The sequence below is a fragment of the Castor canadensis genome, chromosome 13, assembly GCF_047511655.1.
Source record: "Castor canadensis chromosome 13, mCasCan1.hap1v2, whole genome shotgun sequence".
Classification (NCBI taxonomy): Eukaryota; Metazoa; Chordata; class Mammalia; order Rodentia; family Castoridae; genus Castor; species Castor canadensis.
Genome location: NC_133398.1, coordinates 53,116,189 through 53,133,151, shown reverse-complemented (window position 1 = coordinate 53,133,151; position 16,963 = coordinate 53,116,189). Strand labels below are relative to the sequence as shown.

The 16,963-nt window shown below is 42.3% G+C and overlaps 1 protein-coding gene across 6 annotated transcripts in view; it reads left to right on the top strand.

The window, feature by feature from the left end:
- The window catches only part of Adamtsl1 (ADAMTS like 1), a 946,298-nt gene that overhangs the window by 886,957 nt on the left and 42,378 nt on the right, over positions 1 to 16,963 (top strand). For all 6 annotated transcript variants that reach the window (XM_074051743.1, XM_074051742.1, XM_074051741.1 and 3 more), the window contains 2 exons: positions 6,399 to 6,578; positions 10,275 to 10,409. In XM_074051743.1, the coding sequence (XP_073907844.1) occupies positions 6,399 to 6,578; positions 10,275 to 10,409 (315 nt within the window). The remainder of the gene's footprint in view (positions 1 to 6,398; positions 6,579 to 10,274; positions 10,410 to 16,963) is intronic.

The following is a 16,963-nucleotide window of genomic DNA, read 5'->3' as shown; positions in this document are numbered from 1 at the left end:
ATTTTGATTAAGACAAATAAAATTTGTATTATTTATTTGTAATAATAATAATTTGTAAATAATATTATACCTGTTTTTAAATAAGACATTTATTCAAAGTGGGTGGGAAAGAGCCTGATTTTAATTACGCAGTGAGTTTTCTGTACAAGGAAATCAACACACCAGCAATACTGCTAAATGTTAAATGGCACACGGAACTACTTTTACTGTCCTGTTGTCAGTGCCTCCTATGGGCCCCTCCTACCACATCTCTAGTCAGAGGCTTAGTGACCTCCTGAGTGACTGGGTACAATTTTCTAAGCCCTACTACCATTACCAGTGGTTGACAATACTTGCCTGAGAGCTAACAACCCAGGCCCTAGTGACTCTATGAGGGCCTGCTTAAACAAGTATTTTGTGTCAAGTTCATTTGTGTTATTCATTGATAATTTTTTATTGACTATTTAGTCCAGGTGATCAGCTATCTCCTAATTCAAGGATACATAGATAAATAAGATAAAACTTTTGGGAAGCTCATGGTCTGGGAAGGAAAGAAATTATGAAATATATAATTATAATATAATGTAATATATAGATATGGTTATTTTCTTATTATAAAATACTGGAGTATACAGAAACCTTTAGAAAATACAGAAAAATAAAGAAGAGGCCAAAAGGAAGAAAAATAACTTGTTCAAAGTTACTTTTAGACATTTTAGAATAATTCCTCATTACATGTCATCCTGCTTCCTTTCCACTCAATAATAAACATTCATCTGTGTCATGAGCTGGATTTCAGTGAGTATTTAAGTCTATTTTAAGATACTGCATAATTTACCTAGACTGACTCATGTCCTTACATGTTTGAATTGTTAGCAGTTTTTCATTAAACAATTTTTTCCACACTTGTGCTCTCAACTTGTAAAATGAAGCCTCACAAATTCTTCCCAACCCTTAAGCATAAAAAGAATTAAGCAATAGGTATGATGGAATTTTTTTTCTTGAAAAGTGGTTCAATCCATTGTACTTTTCTCATATTTGTTCTCTATTTAATAAGAGTTCAGGAAACTAAGTAGAAGATTAAAAAAAAAGAAGAAGAGAGGAAGGATTGTGAAAAGCATTGAAGCACACTGCATTAAAAAAGTGAAATAGGACCAGTAGTATAAAGAGCAGAGAAGAAAGAGGCATGGGGCTGGGAAGTGGGGTTGGTAGAGGCTAGAGCTTAGCCTAGATTTTGGTACAGTTTAGGTTTGTATTCTAAGCAAGGAATGCTTTTGAAGGACTTACCTGGGGGATAAAATTAGCAGAACTAGTGATACAGACATGATGGTTCAGGAGCAATCTAGTAAGGAGCATATTAGGTTAAACTCTGGTATCAAGGAGGAACCACCCCCGCCAAGAGTGTAATGTCTCCAACACAGCAGAAGTTTACTATTGCTTCCCTTAGGGTCCAAAGAGTTATTCCTGGTCAACTGGAGAGGATTGGCCCCCACAGTGTCTTTGTTATATTAAGAGTGGAGGACAGTTGGGAAGGTTCTGAAAGACCACACCTTAAGCACATATTACTATTTTTCACTTTCCTTGGCTGTGTGGTCACTTAACAACTGTAAGAGATATTGGTAAATGTACCCTCACTGGATACTCAGGACAAAGAAGAAACAGGTTTTATGAATTGCTATCAGTGTCTGCCACAGTCGGTGTGGAGAAGTGTGGAAAGGAGGCTTAGCCATGGTTCTTTAGAGTAACTGCCAATGCTGACAAATTTGAATTTCTTTATCCTTTCTCTTTTCTTGCACCAAGCCACTCTCCCCAACCTAACAAGCTTTGAGAACTTAACGTGTAAAAGTACACCTTTGGATGCCCCACCTCAAGATGCTGACAAGCTGCCATAGTGCAAATGGCCTTCCAAACATAACAAATGGTCCAGTTAGCAAGAATATCCTGTCTGGGATATTAAGGGGAAAAAAAGGCTATTATAGCATCACGCTTCCTGGCAGCTCAGTGGAGATTAAAGGCACTAATCCTTATAAGGGTATTCCATTACAGCCCGTTCTGACTAGACCCATTTATTGATCCTTTCAAGCCACAGGGAGAACACTGTGTTGTTGGTAAGCTATGCCACAAAGGGGAAAAGCAGACATGGGTTCTTTTGCTTCATCTTTTTAGAAACAAATAACACCAGGCAATCCAGAGTATGGGGCCCAGCCATACAACTGATCAACAGCAACATAGCTGCTGACTTTGTTCTGTGGTCAAGGGTATTTTCTACCATTTTGCAGGCGTTTCTCTCTATAGAATGTGCTATTGCATTACAATAGGTGAGAAAACAATAATCTCCACAACCTGACCAACCTTTCCAATAAGAAAGAGCTGACAAAGCCAGAACTATGGATTCTAGAAAACTCCCTCCTGATAACAATCTTTTACTATGACAGCAGAAAGGTTAATTCTGAAAGTGGAAAGTATTTAAGGATTTGACAGTTGAGAAATAGTAACACAGCAATTCATATTATCTCTGAAGAGGGAGTCTAGTGTCATGGCAGGCTGTGGTATATACTTAAGATGGGAATTCTTGACACCAAAGGTATCTCAGTTTAGATCTCCACCCTGACATTAGTGGAGTACTGAATGGCCAAAGGGTGGGAAATAGGAGGAAACAGGGACTCTGTCCCCATGTAATCACTTGGGGTTACAAACTAATGTGACTTCAATCAAATTTCTTAATCTCTCTGAGCTCCACTTTTCTTATCTATTTAATGAACTTAATGATAGTATCTGTCTCGTGGAATCATTGTGGAAAATAAGTGATTATAGCTCAAAAAAGTTTAGCTTATATCAAACTTTCAGGATATTCTTTTATAGCTCAGTATACTCCCAAAGTCAAGGTGTCCTGAAGGTGAACATTAGGCAAGTATGTCTGAGACATTCCCAAGGGACTCTGTCACATCAAAGGAGTGGTGAAGGTTTCCATAGCATCACTGTCAAATCTCAAGAAAAAAGAAAAATGAGCTCTGGTGTCTCAATTGTCTTCCTCCTTCATTATTCTAAGTTTGTGACATCGGAGCCAGTCATGGGCGGACTGGTTGTCATTCCAAACATCTTTTTACTGTCGTTCTCTGCCTAAAGCCCACAGTTTCAGGCAGGAAGTCCCCACAATGTGGCACTGGCAGTAATCCATTGGCAAATGCATGACACTGGTCTGTGCTCAGGTGAGCCTGAGAGAGGTTTGCTAATAAATAGATCAGAGAGTGATTCCCACATAATTTCTCTTCCCCAGGGACCGTTGTCTCTTTTATGGTTCTAGTTTTATAGAAACTGGAAGTGACTTCCTTCCATACTTTGCAATCATGAGCAATTCTATTTCTCCCATCTACCCCGAGCTCTTACCAGAGGAATACAACCCTTTTGGTGTATATGCAGTCTCGCCCTCTTGAGCAAGTGCAATTGTATGGGAGCATGAGGCGAAGGGTAATACAGGGAAGGGAAGGAGCTTACAACCAATTCTTGGGGAAGTCAAAAGTAGCTCCCAGGTCTATTTCCTCTCTGGCTTCTCTCCTCCCTCCTCCTTTTCCGCCTTCTTTTGTCACTCTGGCTCTCATTTTGTCTCTCTTCTGCATCTCTCTGCCTCTGGCTGCCCTGCAGGAATCCAGGCCCTGAGAAGAAGACACTTGCTGCTAGAATGTCAGTGTTACACACAGAGAAAGCCATGATGGTTGTCTCTGGGAACATGCACCCCAGGTACCAGAGACACAGTCATGGGTGTGTTCACTCCTCTATTCACATAGGTAGCCTCCTTTTGTGATGGAACTACAGCCCCATTGTGTCCAGTTCTTTTGCCTTGCCTGTCTTGTTCTAGAGCAGCCTTTAGTTCCTATTGGAGTCTGGGTGCTTGCTTCCCACAGCTCCCCTGCAATTCAAGGCAAAGAAGATGGATACTTGTAGAAATGGTTTGTAGGACCTCGTTTGCCCCTGGGCTTTGGGGCGAGATGTGATGGGAGGTTTATTTTTTTTCTTCACCTTATTTTCCTGAGGTTTCCTGCTGAATGCGGTGGACTTTTTCTTTTTCCTAATGTAAAATCTGAGCTCAGGGTCCGAAGTCCAAGCTGGCATGGGCAGGCACCGTGATGCTCTTGCTCTCCCTAGTGGTGCTCCAATGAAAAATCAGTTTTCGATCCTCCACCTGTATCTCATTTAGAGCTGATGCCAGCTGGCCCCGCTTGTGTACTTCAGCATTGTGTGTCATATCATATCATTCAAGCTGAATTAGTGTATTCTTCTTCCTGCTGTGACAAGGCTGCAGTATCCAAGTCTTCACCCTCTTTCAGTAGCCCTGCCTCCCTTCCTCTAACCAATTTCCAAGACAAATAACAGATACATAAGTAACTCCCTCAAGACTTCGGTATCCACAAAGGTCAGCCATAAAGGAAACATTGCCCTTGCTCCAAGGTAAAAATCCAGCCCTGACTCAGGAAAAGCACTGGACCAAAGGTCTGGCTTTTCTTGGCCTTGACCCCACTTCCCAGCATTTGGCATTCTAAACGTACCCTACTTATATGCTGGAGAGTTCTATGTGCAAACTCTGTGAGCAGGGTCAGTAGGCTGGGTGACGTAAGGGATGAAGCTCTGCTCCCTGGAAATGTACAAGTCAATGCCCCAGACTTCCAGTCTCCCAGCTCTCTCAGAGCCTGGCCTCCTGGGGAGCCTCTACAAAGACTATCTGGGAAGGCTTGCCCTAGGCTGCAGCCCACTCACCCACAAATGACCCAAAGAGAAATCTCCCAAGTAGTTCAGGCTGTCCCTAAAACACAGAACCTGACTTCTACAGACACACACTCATCCCACATCAGCATACAACCTCCCAGCTCTCTCAGAGACAATAAATGGATTGTGAAGAGGGCAGAATGTTCTCCTTTGGTCCCTTTTTTGTCATGCTATTAATGCCACCATCTTGTGCTCTCTTGCTGTGAGAAGATACATAGGTTTCTGTGTTAGTCACCTTTCTGTCATTGTAACAAAATACTTGAGATAATGAACTCATAAGAAGAAAGGGTTAACTGGGTGCAGTGGCTTGTGCCTGTAATTCCAGCTACTTGGGAGGCAGAGATCAAGACCATAAGTCAAGATCTGTCCAGGGAAAAAGTTCGTGAGACCTTCATCTCAACATATAATCCAGGTATGGCGGTAACACCTGTGATCCCAGCTATGTGGGAGGCATGAGTAGCAGGATCATGGTCTAAGACCAGCCTGGACAAAAACACAAGGCACTATCTGAAAACTAATCAAAGCAAAAAAGGATGTGTGTGGATCAAGTGGTAATGTGTCTGCCTAGCAAGTGTTAGTGCATGCAAGACAGGTGGGGGGCGGTATTGTGACTCACAGTTTTGGAGGTTTCAGTTCACAATCATCTGGTCCCGTTCCTTTCAGCCTACCATTGGTGAGGCAGCAGTTGATGGCGGGAGCGTGTGGTAGAGCAAACCTATACATCCCGTGGCCAGGAAGCAAGAGGATGAGGAGGGTTTCAGAGTCCCACAGTCCTATCAAAGGACACATCCTAAAGACGCCTCACTATGCCCTTCTTAAAGGTTCCACCCTCTTCCAAAAGATGCCCTAGGAACCAAGCCTTTAACACATGACCTTTGGGAGACATTCAAGAGCCAAACTATATAGCAGATTCCCAAAATGCAAGCATGTTTTCTACTTAGAGTGCCAACTCTAGTAAGAATCTAGCAGCTTTCATTGATCTAGGTCATATATATATATATATTTTGATGTTTCAAGATTTTAACTTTTTGTTGAAATATGATAGCTATACAGAAAAGTGTACATATCATAAAGATACCAATTGAATATTCCCCACTAAACCATTCCCAGATCAAGAAACAGTATTACCAGTGGCTCAGCCCCTTGTCCCATCTCTGTCACATCCCTCTACTTCATCTCAACTCAGAGGAGCCACCGCCCTGAATACTAACAGCAAAGATTAGCATTGATAGTTTTTGTTATCATTTCCAGAAATCATACAGTATGTATTCTTACATCAGCTTTTCTTATTCAATTTCATATTTATCCTATGTAGTGTTAGGGCCTCCATTTTATAGAAAATATGCATTTGTTTTTTATAGTTTTATAATGTTTTCTCCAAAGAACTTGGATATTCTTCTTCTACCTTGGCAAGTGTCCTTTGCCAGCTGCCTCTGTTTCCTCCTTCCTGCCTATCTGTGGAAGTCTTAAAAGGCAAAAGATCTAAAGACAACTGAGAGGTCCAAGCATTATTTAGTTTGGCCAACAAATGGTAGAAGACGCCTAGGCAGATGCTTCCTGCAGAGCAGCCCCAGGGAGCACTGGCCAAGAGGCTGTAAATGTTCTCAGTTCACCTGAATATGTTTAGTTGATGAGTTTATCTTTTTTTTTTTTCCTAGGTGTGCCTGAAGCTGAAGTCAATTGGTTCAGGAATAAAAGCAAACTGGGCTTCTCTCACCATCTGCACGAGGGTTCCTTGCTGCTCACAAATGTATCCTCCTTGGATCAGGGCCTGTATTCCTGCAGAGCAGCCAATCTTCATGGAGAGGTGACTGAAGACACACAGCTCCTGATCCTAGGTAAACACCTCTAAGCCACCACCTTGAGGACTCTACAGGGGTGAATATCTAACCCACCCACTGCATCTCCATTTTTCCCTAATTTATGATACATAAAAGGTAGATTCAGAATCTCTTCTCTTCTCCTGACCTTCAGACCTTCTAACAGAAAACACACAGGCTTTGGGGCCAGGCAAACCTGAGCTCAAAGCCATAGCTCTACCTCTTATAACTGTGTGGCCTTGGGCAAGTTACTTCACCTTGCTAAGTCTTAGATGTTGCAATTCTCTGTGGAGAGCTGCAACATAAGAATTGCCCACACTTCAGGGGCAAGCAGAGGTGTTATAGAAACACAAGTAAAGCAATTATTCTTATTTATTTATTTATTTATCAGTACTAGGATTTGCACTCAGGGCCTCATGCTTCCTAGGCAAGCACTGTACCATTTGAGCCATGCCCTCAACTCTTTTTGTTTTTTAACTTATTTCTCAAGTAGGGTCTCACACTTTTGCCCAGATGGCTCTCGGACCATGATCCTCCTACCACCACCTTCTAAGAAGCTGGGATTACAGGTGTGCACCACTGTGCCTGGCTAGCACAAGTATACTTAACTCCTCCTGTGCTAAGAATTTCATTGGCAAGCAGATGAAAGTATAGATTAATCTCTCCAGAAAAATTCATACGTGTGAAATTTTTCATACAATTCCAGGAAGTTTATAATCTATACATAACATTTCCACATGCATGTCCCAAAATAAGAACTGTTGATTAAAGACTCTAGCATGTTTCCTGGCATAAAATAGCTACTTAGAAATAAGAACATGCCAAGCACCAGTGGCTCACACATGTAATCCTAGCTACTCAGAAGGCAAAGATCAGGAGGATCACAGTTCAAATCCAACCCAGGCAAATAGTGCGCAAGACCCTATCTCGAAAATACCCATCACAAAAATGACTGGTGGAGTAGCTCAAGGTGAAGGCCCTGAGTTCAAGCCCCAGCACTGCAAAAAAAAAAAAAAAGAAAGAAAGAAAGAAAGAAGAACAATGGCCGGGGCCACCATCCACCAAATAATGTTGCCAGGTTCTGGGCTCAGCCATGTTGCAGGCTATCTGCCTTTTAACCTTTTTTTCCCCACCTTCTGCATTTGTTCCCACTGAGTCTGGAGGTTGATGAGATAGAGTTTAAAAAGCTTTGGGTGGAAAGGACTTACCCTTTAAAAACAAGGCAACTATTAGTGCACGTAGGCTAGCTTTCTCACCAAGAGAAAGCCATCATTCTAAGTAAAAATGTGAGAAATAATAATTGCATGTCACACATACATAGGTAAACATACATTATGAGCTTCCTCAGAGGAAAATAATTCAATTTTATACTTCTACTTTCACACCCAAAGTTGATGATATACCAAAATATAGGTTCTCTAGCCCCTGACCACTCAGATTTCCAAGGCTCACCTGGGCTTTCATCTCACTGGTGGTTACATAAACTTCCAGCCATCATCAGGAAGCCACAGAAAATTGGCTCAGAGAAAGAAGGATGTCATTTGTTTTGTGTTGAGTTTCATGCGGCTGTGCCGTTTGTCTGAAGCCTACAGCCCAGGGACCATTGTCACACACTGAGTTATGGTGCTTACTGATGGCATCTTCCTCCTTAATAACACTCCCTTGTTGTCTCTGCTAACAGAGATGAAAGTCTAAAGATGGTAGCTGCTACTGTGGTATCACCAAGGAAGTGTGTGTGTTCTGTGAGCCAGTTCTCACTGCATTCCGACTCTAATGCAGTGTGACTATGGACATGGTATTCAAAGAGCATGAAGACGTCCCCATGTTAATCAAACTTGATGCAGGACGAGGAGGGGGAAGAATCACTGCTTAAACTCTTAACTTTAGGGTTTTTCTTCATCAAAACTCTGGGTTTCTGAATTAAAGAGTGTTAGTTTTTATAGGTAGTGTATGAACACAGAAGTAATGTTAATCTCAAAAAATATGGTTTAATTTATAAAGCAGGGATTTTGTGTATAAAGCTGAAATTTCATCCCTAGTTCTGTGACTTAACCTGTAGCATGAAGGTTTGAAGTATAATGAAACAGATTTTCATTTATTCACGTAGTCACTGGTGACTATTCATTGAGTGTTACTTGCACGTCTGTGTCAGCTAAACACTAGTAGAATTTTGGGAGAAATATGAGATGACCTCTGCCCTTGGAGAATTTACAGTTTCACTGGAAAGATCAAATATGCATATCATGTACCAAAAATAAAAAATACCATAGAAGCATAAGACGTTAGGAGGAGCTGACTTTTGGCCCAAGGAGAGTGGCTTGCTTTGCAGATGGGACATAGCCTCTCCTTTTGTGCTTTTAGTAAATCTTGAATTTTGAGAGCATATAGTAAGGAGGAGGGGAAGAGAGTAGCCTACCATCATCAATTCCTAAATCCAGAGGACAAAGAGATCTTGGAAAGGAACCCACTTTATAGATGAGGAAACAGGCTTGGTGGGGGTTAGCAACTTGCCCAAGTTAGTGAATGACAGAGCCATAGTTCAGACTAAGGAATCATAAATCTAAGCATGGTGTTTTCCCTGTAGCATATGAAGAAGGTTTTTTTAAAATTGGATTTCATGTACAGATATGTAATCTCAAGTCCATCATTGTTTTCTTTATGTGATGATCTTTGGCAGTCAAAGGCAGAAAGTCAGAAGATAGATTCCTGAGGTAGACTAGGCACCATCATTCTATTTATTTACCATCCCTAACAAGTGCCAAGCACAACTCAAATGGCCATCGATTAAAAGAGCAATACTCCTGCTTCTCATTCCACTCCAAGTGCTCTGCCGAGAAGAGTGGCAGCTGGCCTTTGGTGTGAAAATGACAGTGCTCCAGCAGAGGAAGGGAGAGGAGCAAAGAGATTCTGCTGTTTCTCCAGGAGAGTCTGGGTCATTCTCCCTGGGCTTAGTACGTAGTAGCCTCATTATCTGTCGGTGGACGGTGGAAATGATAAGACACTGTATCTCCCATTTCTGGCACTTACAGCTCTAGTCAACATGACCTCTGGTGACTTCAGCCCTGACTCTTTGTAAGATTTTTGAATGACAAAACATCCCATAATAACCTCTTTTTGTCCTGTTTATCTGGGTCCTACTTGAGCGTAAAAATCTAGACCACAAAGAAAATTAACTCCACAGCTGGATCTTTTTTTTTTTCATAGAAAAATCCCTCATTAAATCCTTTTAAATAAGAAATTCCTGGAGAGTATTTCTTTCCATGCGGGCAATAGTAAAATGTCTCACTCTACATGATGTTATAAGAGCTAACTGAAAAATAACATTAAAACTGTTTATCTCACAGCCTGGCGTATAGGAAATGCTACAGTTGCCTCTTAAAAGAAAAAAAAATCATGTCTTTATAATATGGTTTAATTTATCTACAAAGTTATAAGGATCTAAGAGTGCTATGGTTTACAGTGGTATAAAGTAAGGATCTCCTGAAATTAACATGCCTGGTTCTTAATACTAATCTTATACTTTCAGGCATCAAATAGTAAGTTTGAAATTCCGACTTTTCTTGATAGGTGTATCTTCTCTACAGGAAAAATGATGCTAAGAGTCAAATATAGTGATGCCGGTCTTGCACACACAGGTGAACATGCCCACCACTTCTCTCTCCCCCTTAATATAGCCTGTGTACTTTAGCACCCTGATTCGCTGTCTTTTTGCAGATCCTCCTCAAGTCCCCACACAGTTGGAAGACATCAGGGCCTTGCTCTCAGCCAATGGACCAAACCTTCCTTCAGTGCTGATGTCTCCTCTGGGAACACAGCTGGTCCTGGATCCTGGGAATTCTGCTCTCCTTGGTGAGTCCAACCCTCTGAAACATTGGGCAAAAGTCCAGGGCTGGACAGGATTTATGGATGGGTGACTGCTTGCAGGTGGGAGGGAGGCAGCAGTGGGGGGTGGCCAACAGGAAATCACTAAATTGCCTACAGAATCCAGACTCACCAGTGGAAACTTGGCTGACTTTCCACATGAGGTGTGTGCAGCTCTTAGTCTGGACTCTATAGCTTGTCTGGATTCCAATATGGCCCCTTTCTGAGTCCTTTTGGGCTGATGCCATGGCCCAGATCCTCTCCATCAGGGTGACTCACTGAACTCTGAGAAAGGTACAGCACTGAAGAACCACTCTTGTGTTCCACCCCTTACCATTCCCCAGTGCTCCCAACAATCTCCTTCCACAGAACCAGAGCTATAATCATCTTTCATATACAAAGCTACAATGTCAGCACCCACCCACCCTTCCACCCCCCGCAAAAGCCAGTGATTCTGTATGGGCCAGCCTTCTATAACAGAACTTGAAGGCGGTCCAGACCGACTCATCAAGACAAAACCTCCCCTGTCATTGAGACCTGAGGACTTCACCAAGTAATTGCCTACATGCTAGTACCCTCTAATAGGTAGAGAATTGTGCAATCAATCCAAAATCATGGAGATCCAGGAAGCTTTACACATGACTGCTGAATACAATAAAGGTGAAAGGAAAAAAACCTTATTTCTTCCAAAGGCTTGAGGCATGGGGAGCAGGGTGGGTGTATATGGGGATGAAGAATATATGGGAAATCTCTATACCTTCCTCTTGATTGTGCTGTAAACCTAAGACCTACAACTGATTAAGAAAAAAAAAAAAAAGTTTAACCACTCTTATAGACAACACAAGAAGACCAACAAGTAGAGGAAATCTTTATGCTGACTCCATGCTAACCCAAATGTTAATACAGTAGCTAGAATTATTGCCTTAGCTCAGAGTTTAAAGTTTTTCTAGTCTTCTACTCAAGGCCTCTATCCTTCTAGCAAGGAACAAAGGCCAACGGTTTAGCAGTCACATTGGTGATGAGTTATCACCATGAACAAAAGCCTCATGAGTTTGGAATTTGAGAGCACAAAGATTGCCTTGAATTTTCATTATCATCTGAAATTAGTGAAGAGACCTCAGAGTTTATCAGTATATGGGAAAAGTTTCTGATTTCTCTGTTTGTGGTCAAGGTAAAAGCAAAGACACAGATACTCTGAACAAATAGCCCTATTCTGTTTCCCGTAACTTATAAAAGCTTGGCATTCAGTTTTTCCATATCATGCCAATCAGAATTCATAGAGGTTTCAAATTACATAGTTTCTTTGGCTTACAAATGGTAAACTTATTTCGAATTAAGTGTGTGCCTTGTGAATTTCTTTGCTTTAGACTCATCACTAAAAAAATATCATGACTGTCAATCCTAACTAGCAAGATGTGCACCAGTTGTTTACTGTCAGGTTGAGTAACTCTTTTGGGCCACTCAGGTGCTACTCAACACTTGCTGGAAAAGTTCACTGGCTCCTATTTTTCCATGCTAACTTTACTTTCTTTCTCCTCTATTCTGGAATAATATTTTGTCTCATTTTAGCATGGGCAATAAGAATTTATTGTGCCTTATGCTGCTGCATTCCTCTGCAATTTTATAGTGCATTGTTACCTCAGACTGGTATTTAAATCCAACAGTCAAAAGACACCTCAATATCCCAGTCTACATCCAGACTGCTCCATTTGAATGAGATGGTGGGTCAGTATCCATAAAGTCCCTGAATATAACTGCCTGGGAAAAATGAACTCTAGTTGTGAATGTCAATGTCATACCAGCACTGTAAAGCTAGGGGACATCTACATGGAATTGTGGAGAGGAATTAGGGGATGATGTCAAATATCAGGACACTAAGATGTAGATTATTCCAGACAAGCCAGAGCTTTGGAATGAGTACTGAAGGATGGGGGATGGGGATTCAAATAGGAAAAAAGAGGAGAAATGGGCACTCAAGATAAAAAAGGATGCCATGAGTCCTGAGACAAAAATGCGCAAGATGTGAGCTAGGTATCTGTTCAGAAACAGCTGTATAACACCATTGCTTTAACAGTGATTTGTCCTGATCTGTTAGTTCAGTGGCTCCCAGCTGGACAGGCCCCCATTCCTGCTCCTCTGTGTAAACTTTTCTCACCACAGTGTGTGCTCTGCATGCAAGAAATATGCAGAGAGGCAGTTTATAGAGGGTTAATAAGACCAGATGCTGGTGGCTCACACTTGTAATCCTAGCTACCTGGGAAGATCAGATTGGGAGTGTCATGGTTCCAGGCCAGCCCAGGGAGATATTTGTTGAGACCCCATCTCCAAAATAACCAGAGCAAAATGGGCTAGAGGAGTGGCTTACATGGTAGAGTACCTACTTTGCAAGTGTGAGTCTCCTGCATTTTGAAAAGATTGTCCTTTTTTCACTGAATTGCCTGAACTAAATCTCATTGATATATTTGTGACTTCACACCAATACCACATTTCTACCTAATGCCCTAGGTTTCCAAGTGTGGCTAGTGGGAACTTGCACCATTTTCTTCCATGTGTAAAAACACCAAGCACTGTTAAGCCCAATTCTCTTGCCTAATGCTTTCCTCTGCCTCTGTTTATACGCATGCATTCTGCTGAATATTTGAGGAATCCTCTCCAGATTTCCAAAACTACTTGTTTCATAGCTAAAATTTTATTGTAAGACAGACCTATTCAATCACCAGTGTATCATCTGTAACTGTGTTCATGCCACAGGGGCAGAGTTGGGTATTGCAACAGAGACCATTTGGCCCACAAACTTAAAGTATTTTCTATCAGTTCTGTACAGAAAACGTTTGTCAACCCTGATCTAGTCCTTCCACCTTGCTATCAGAAAAGGTACTTAAGTCTACAATGGTGATCACACATCCTGTTCCCAAGAGTCACATTCCTTTCTGCTGTGTTACTGAGTTAAGCATTCTCCATGAGGGCATAGACTCTGAAAATCCAAAAAGAAAAAGAAGAAGAAGAAAAACCTACAGGAGTAGAGATTGTCCTGGGAAGTCAGGAGAGGAAGAAACTCTGTGTTCTAAAGGCCCTGGATTGTTTTCAGAATTAGATGGACTCAGGTGGCTCCAGCAACACAACCTATAACCACATGTGGCTTGCAAAAAGCAGTCCAGTACCTTTTTCTTGTCTAAATAATTAAGAGTGACTTGTAGAACATACAGTAAGGTTTGGCCAGCCTGCTCTCTTTAATGACACACTCTCCTTTGTGGGTGAGCAAGCTCCAATGCCCCAGCATGAACACTGCTCACAACATCACTGCTGGACCCAGCCCTGTGGAGTGCTGAGTGGCACTATAGCCTTTTCTCACGCTCTGTGATTTCCCAAGACCAGGGAGATGCCAGAAGTCATTCCAACCTGTGTGTGCAGAGTCAAGCCTTCCCATGAAGCAAGGCATTGTGCCTGGCCCTTCTCCCCAGTGGCACTCGTAGGACACCGCCAGCCCACATAGAGCCCCCCAGCAGCACCTCAGATGCAGAGCCTGTATGCATAGCGGCTCTACTTCTCAGCCCCCCTCCAACTCTAGTGAGGCCCAGCAATGAGACCAAGGCCCACAGGCTGCAGTCAGGCAGTGGTGTTTTCGTTTTGGCCCCCGGAAACAGGTGACTTGCACTTTCTCTCTGCTCATTTATTTCTCTGCTGAGAATTGCAGAGCCCAGCTGGCCTGAGATGTCTCCGCTAAGAGCAATGATGTTCTTGTTGATCTGAAATCTCATGCTAAAAATGAAAATTTATTTCATTTTCCAACACGAGATTAAGACTGGGTCACTCCTACAAATAGTATCATAGTGGTGAGGAAACCATGCCTGGAATATACAAGACCAGGGTCTGGAGCCTCAAGGTGGAGCTTAGAGCATTCACGTGTTAAACCCCTCAAAGTAGGAGAGATATAAGAAAACAGTTTGGTAAATGTAACAACTCAGATTTGGAATTCCTAATAAAGGGACAAGACAATGTCTCAAAGATAGGTCCATTTACTCATTTAACAAATATTTGTTAAGTACGTACAATGTTCCAAGCACTGTGCTAGGGCCAGAGATACATAGGCCAAACCTAGCATTTACTCATGTATGCAAGGAAGGTTTAATGAGCACATATTTACTATGCACCAGGTACTGCTCTAGGTACTAAGGATTCAGTAATAAGCAAAAGCAATGATGTACTTATTCATGTAATTCGATTGCTGTGCAGGCCCTTACAACATGGGGGTGCAGTGTAGGGGGAACAGAAGTACAGTGGAAAGCAAGAATTAGGGCTTGTGGCAAAACAACTCCACTGGCCAGAGCTTTGGGCAAGTTTCTCTGAGGGAAAGCTGTTCAGCAAAATCAGTAGAAGTAATCCAGATGAAGAGAAGGGAAGAACACTCCAGGCAGAGGGACCAACCGAGGTTGTGCAGACAGGCATAGAGCATTTGAGGACCTCTACAGTGGGAGCTAAGAGGGACTAGCTATAGGTAAGACTGAAAGCAGTATGAAGCAAATTGGTGGCACTCTGCATGTATTGGTAAGACTTCTGCATTTTGTCTGAAGTTTTTAGGTGGTCTGAAAGCAAGAGAGAAATCTTCTGATTGATATTAAGAGAGATGGGTGATACCTATGTGACAAGGAGGATGCAGGCTGAAATGAGCTGATCAGGTCAGGACACTCTGAGAACATAACCCTTGAGTGATTCACATGTCTACAGGAGGACAAGAGCATCCCAGGCACAGGCTGTACAAGCCCAGTATGTTCCACAAACAGCAAAGAGGCCAGGGTAGCTGGAGTCATTGAGGACATCAGAAGACCAGAAGAGGTAACAAGGCAGAGGGCATATTGTGTAATGCCCTGTAAATGCTCACATTAAAACATCACTGAGAAAAAAAAATCTATAAATGTCCAGATTTATAAACAGACTCAATATTGCATTGAGCATCCTGAGCTTTTCCAGGATTAGGCAAAGGCAGGCAGAAGTGGTTTCTTTTATTGGAAACCATGTGGCCAACTGAATTCTATATAGCTGACTCTAGTAAACCACAGGCTTATCAGGCTGGCTCTGGTACAAGCCAGTATTGTTGATTTAATTTGACTCACATGTGTTGGGTACCTGCTTGGTCTACCTAGCCCTGAGCTGCTGCAGGCACGTGCCTGGCCATTTCCTTCATCTAGTAAGAGGTTCCCAATTGGACAACAGAGCCACCTGGGAAGTTTAAAACAAATTCTAACGGAGGCCAATTAAGGCAGAATATTGGGGGGTGGGGAGGCAAAGCTTTAGTACTTTCAAAAACTGAGGGCTTGAGTGGACTTTAAAAGTCACTTCCACATCCTCTATTATCCATGTAGAATGGATAAATGGCATGCTTTATCATTTTGAATATTTTAGTCTAGATTCAAGGCTCTTTGCTGTTGAAACCTGGCCCCTGCATTCATCCTCCCATCCTAGTCCTGTCTCAATCTCTCCATGACCTTGAGCCTTCTGTGACTTCTTTGCCTCACCCCCATCCTCTCTAGCTAAACCCTGTGGATCTTCAAGGCACCATCTGAACCCTCCATGAAATCTTCTTCAAGTCCCCCAACCTGAAGTGATCATTCTCCACTGAGCTCCAAAAGCACCTCTCTAGACCAGGATTGAGAAAACTTTCTTGTAAAGGGCCAAATGAGAAATATTCCAGGCATTGTCGGCCATAGGGTCTCTGTTACAACCACTCAACTCTGCAATTGTAGAATGAAAGCAGCCCTAGACAGTAAGTAAACAATGGGTGCATTTGCATTCTAATAAAACTATTTACAAAAGCAGGACCCTTACTTTATCAAACCCTGCTCTAGGTCACTGATGTGACACTTATCCCACTTTGCATTACTGGAGATATTTCATATCTATGCAGTATCTCCCAGTTCTAGCAAGAGAAGAGGCTTCATATATAATGTCAAGCAATTTAAAACAGAACTGGGGAAAAGGGCCTTGACTTAGGAGTCCTCTTGAGTCATTTCCATCTCTCATTTGTATTCTAATTACAGCTTTATCATCTGTCCCATGTACCTACACCCTCACCCCACAAAAGCACAGTTCTGCTGTGCATAGATGGGCTCTGATACTTTCAAAAAATCCAGTGCTGAGGAAATGCACACAGTGACATCAGTGAGCCTCGCAGGCCACATGTGTTAGGAAACCAGTTTTCATCATGATCCTTTGGAAGACTGGGATCATCAGTACTTCCTCTCCAAAGATAGCTATGGGAACAGCAAGTCCTAATGGTCAAAGGTTAGGTAAAAATTAATGCACAATGGGGGCCCACCCAAGAGGTGACAAGAAATGTGATGCAGAGGAAGGGCAAGGCGACCATGAAGGGCAGGACCAGCATCCTTGATGAGGAGAAGGAAAGGAAGGAGATATTTATCCTGACCCTTTTCAAAGAGACACAAGTTGGCATCTGTTTCCTCATTTACACTGGGAGGCTGAGATTTTATGACACAAGGAAAATGCTTTTGATTTCCTATTGCATTGCCCACAAAGAGAATATACTT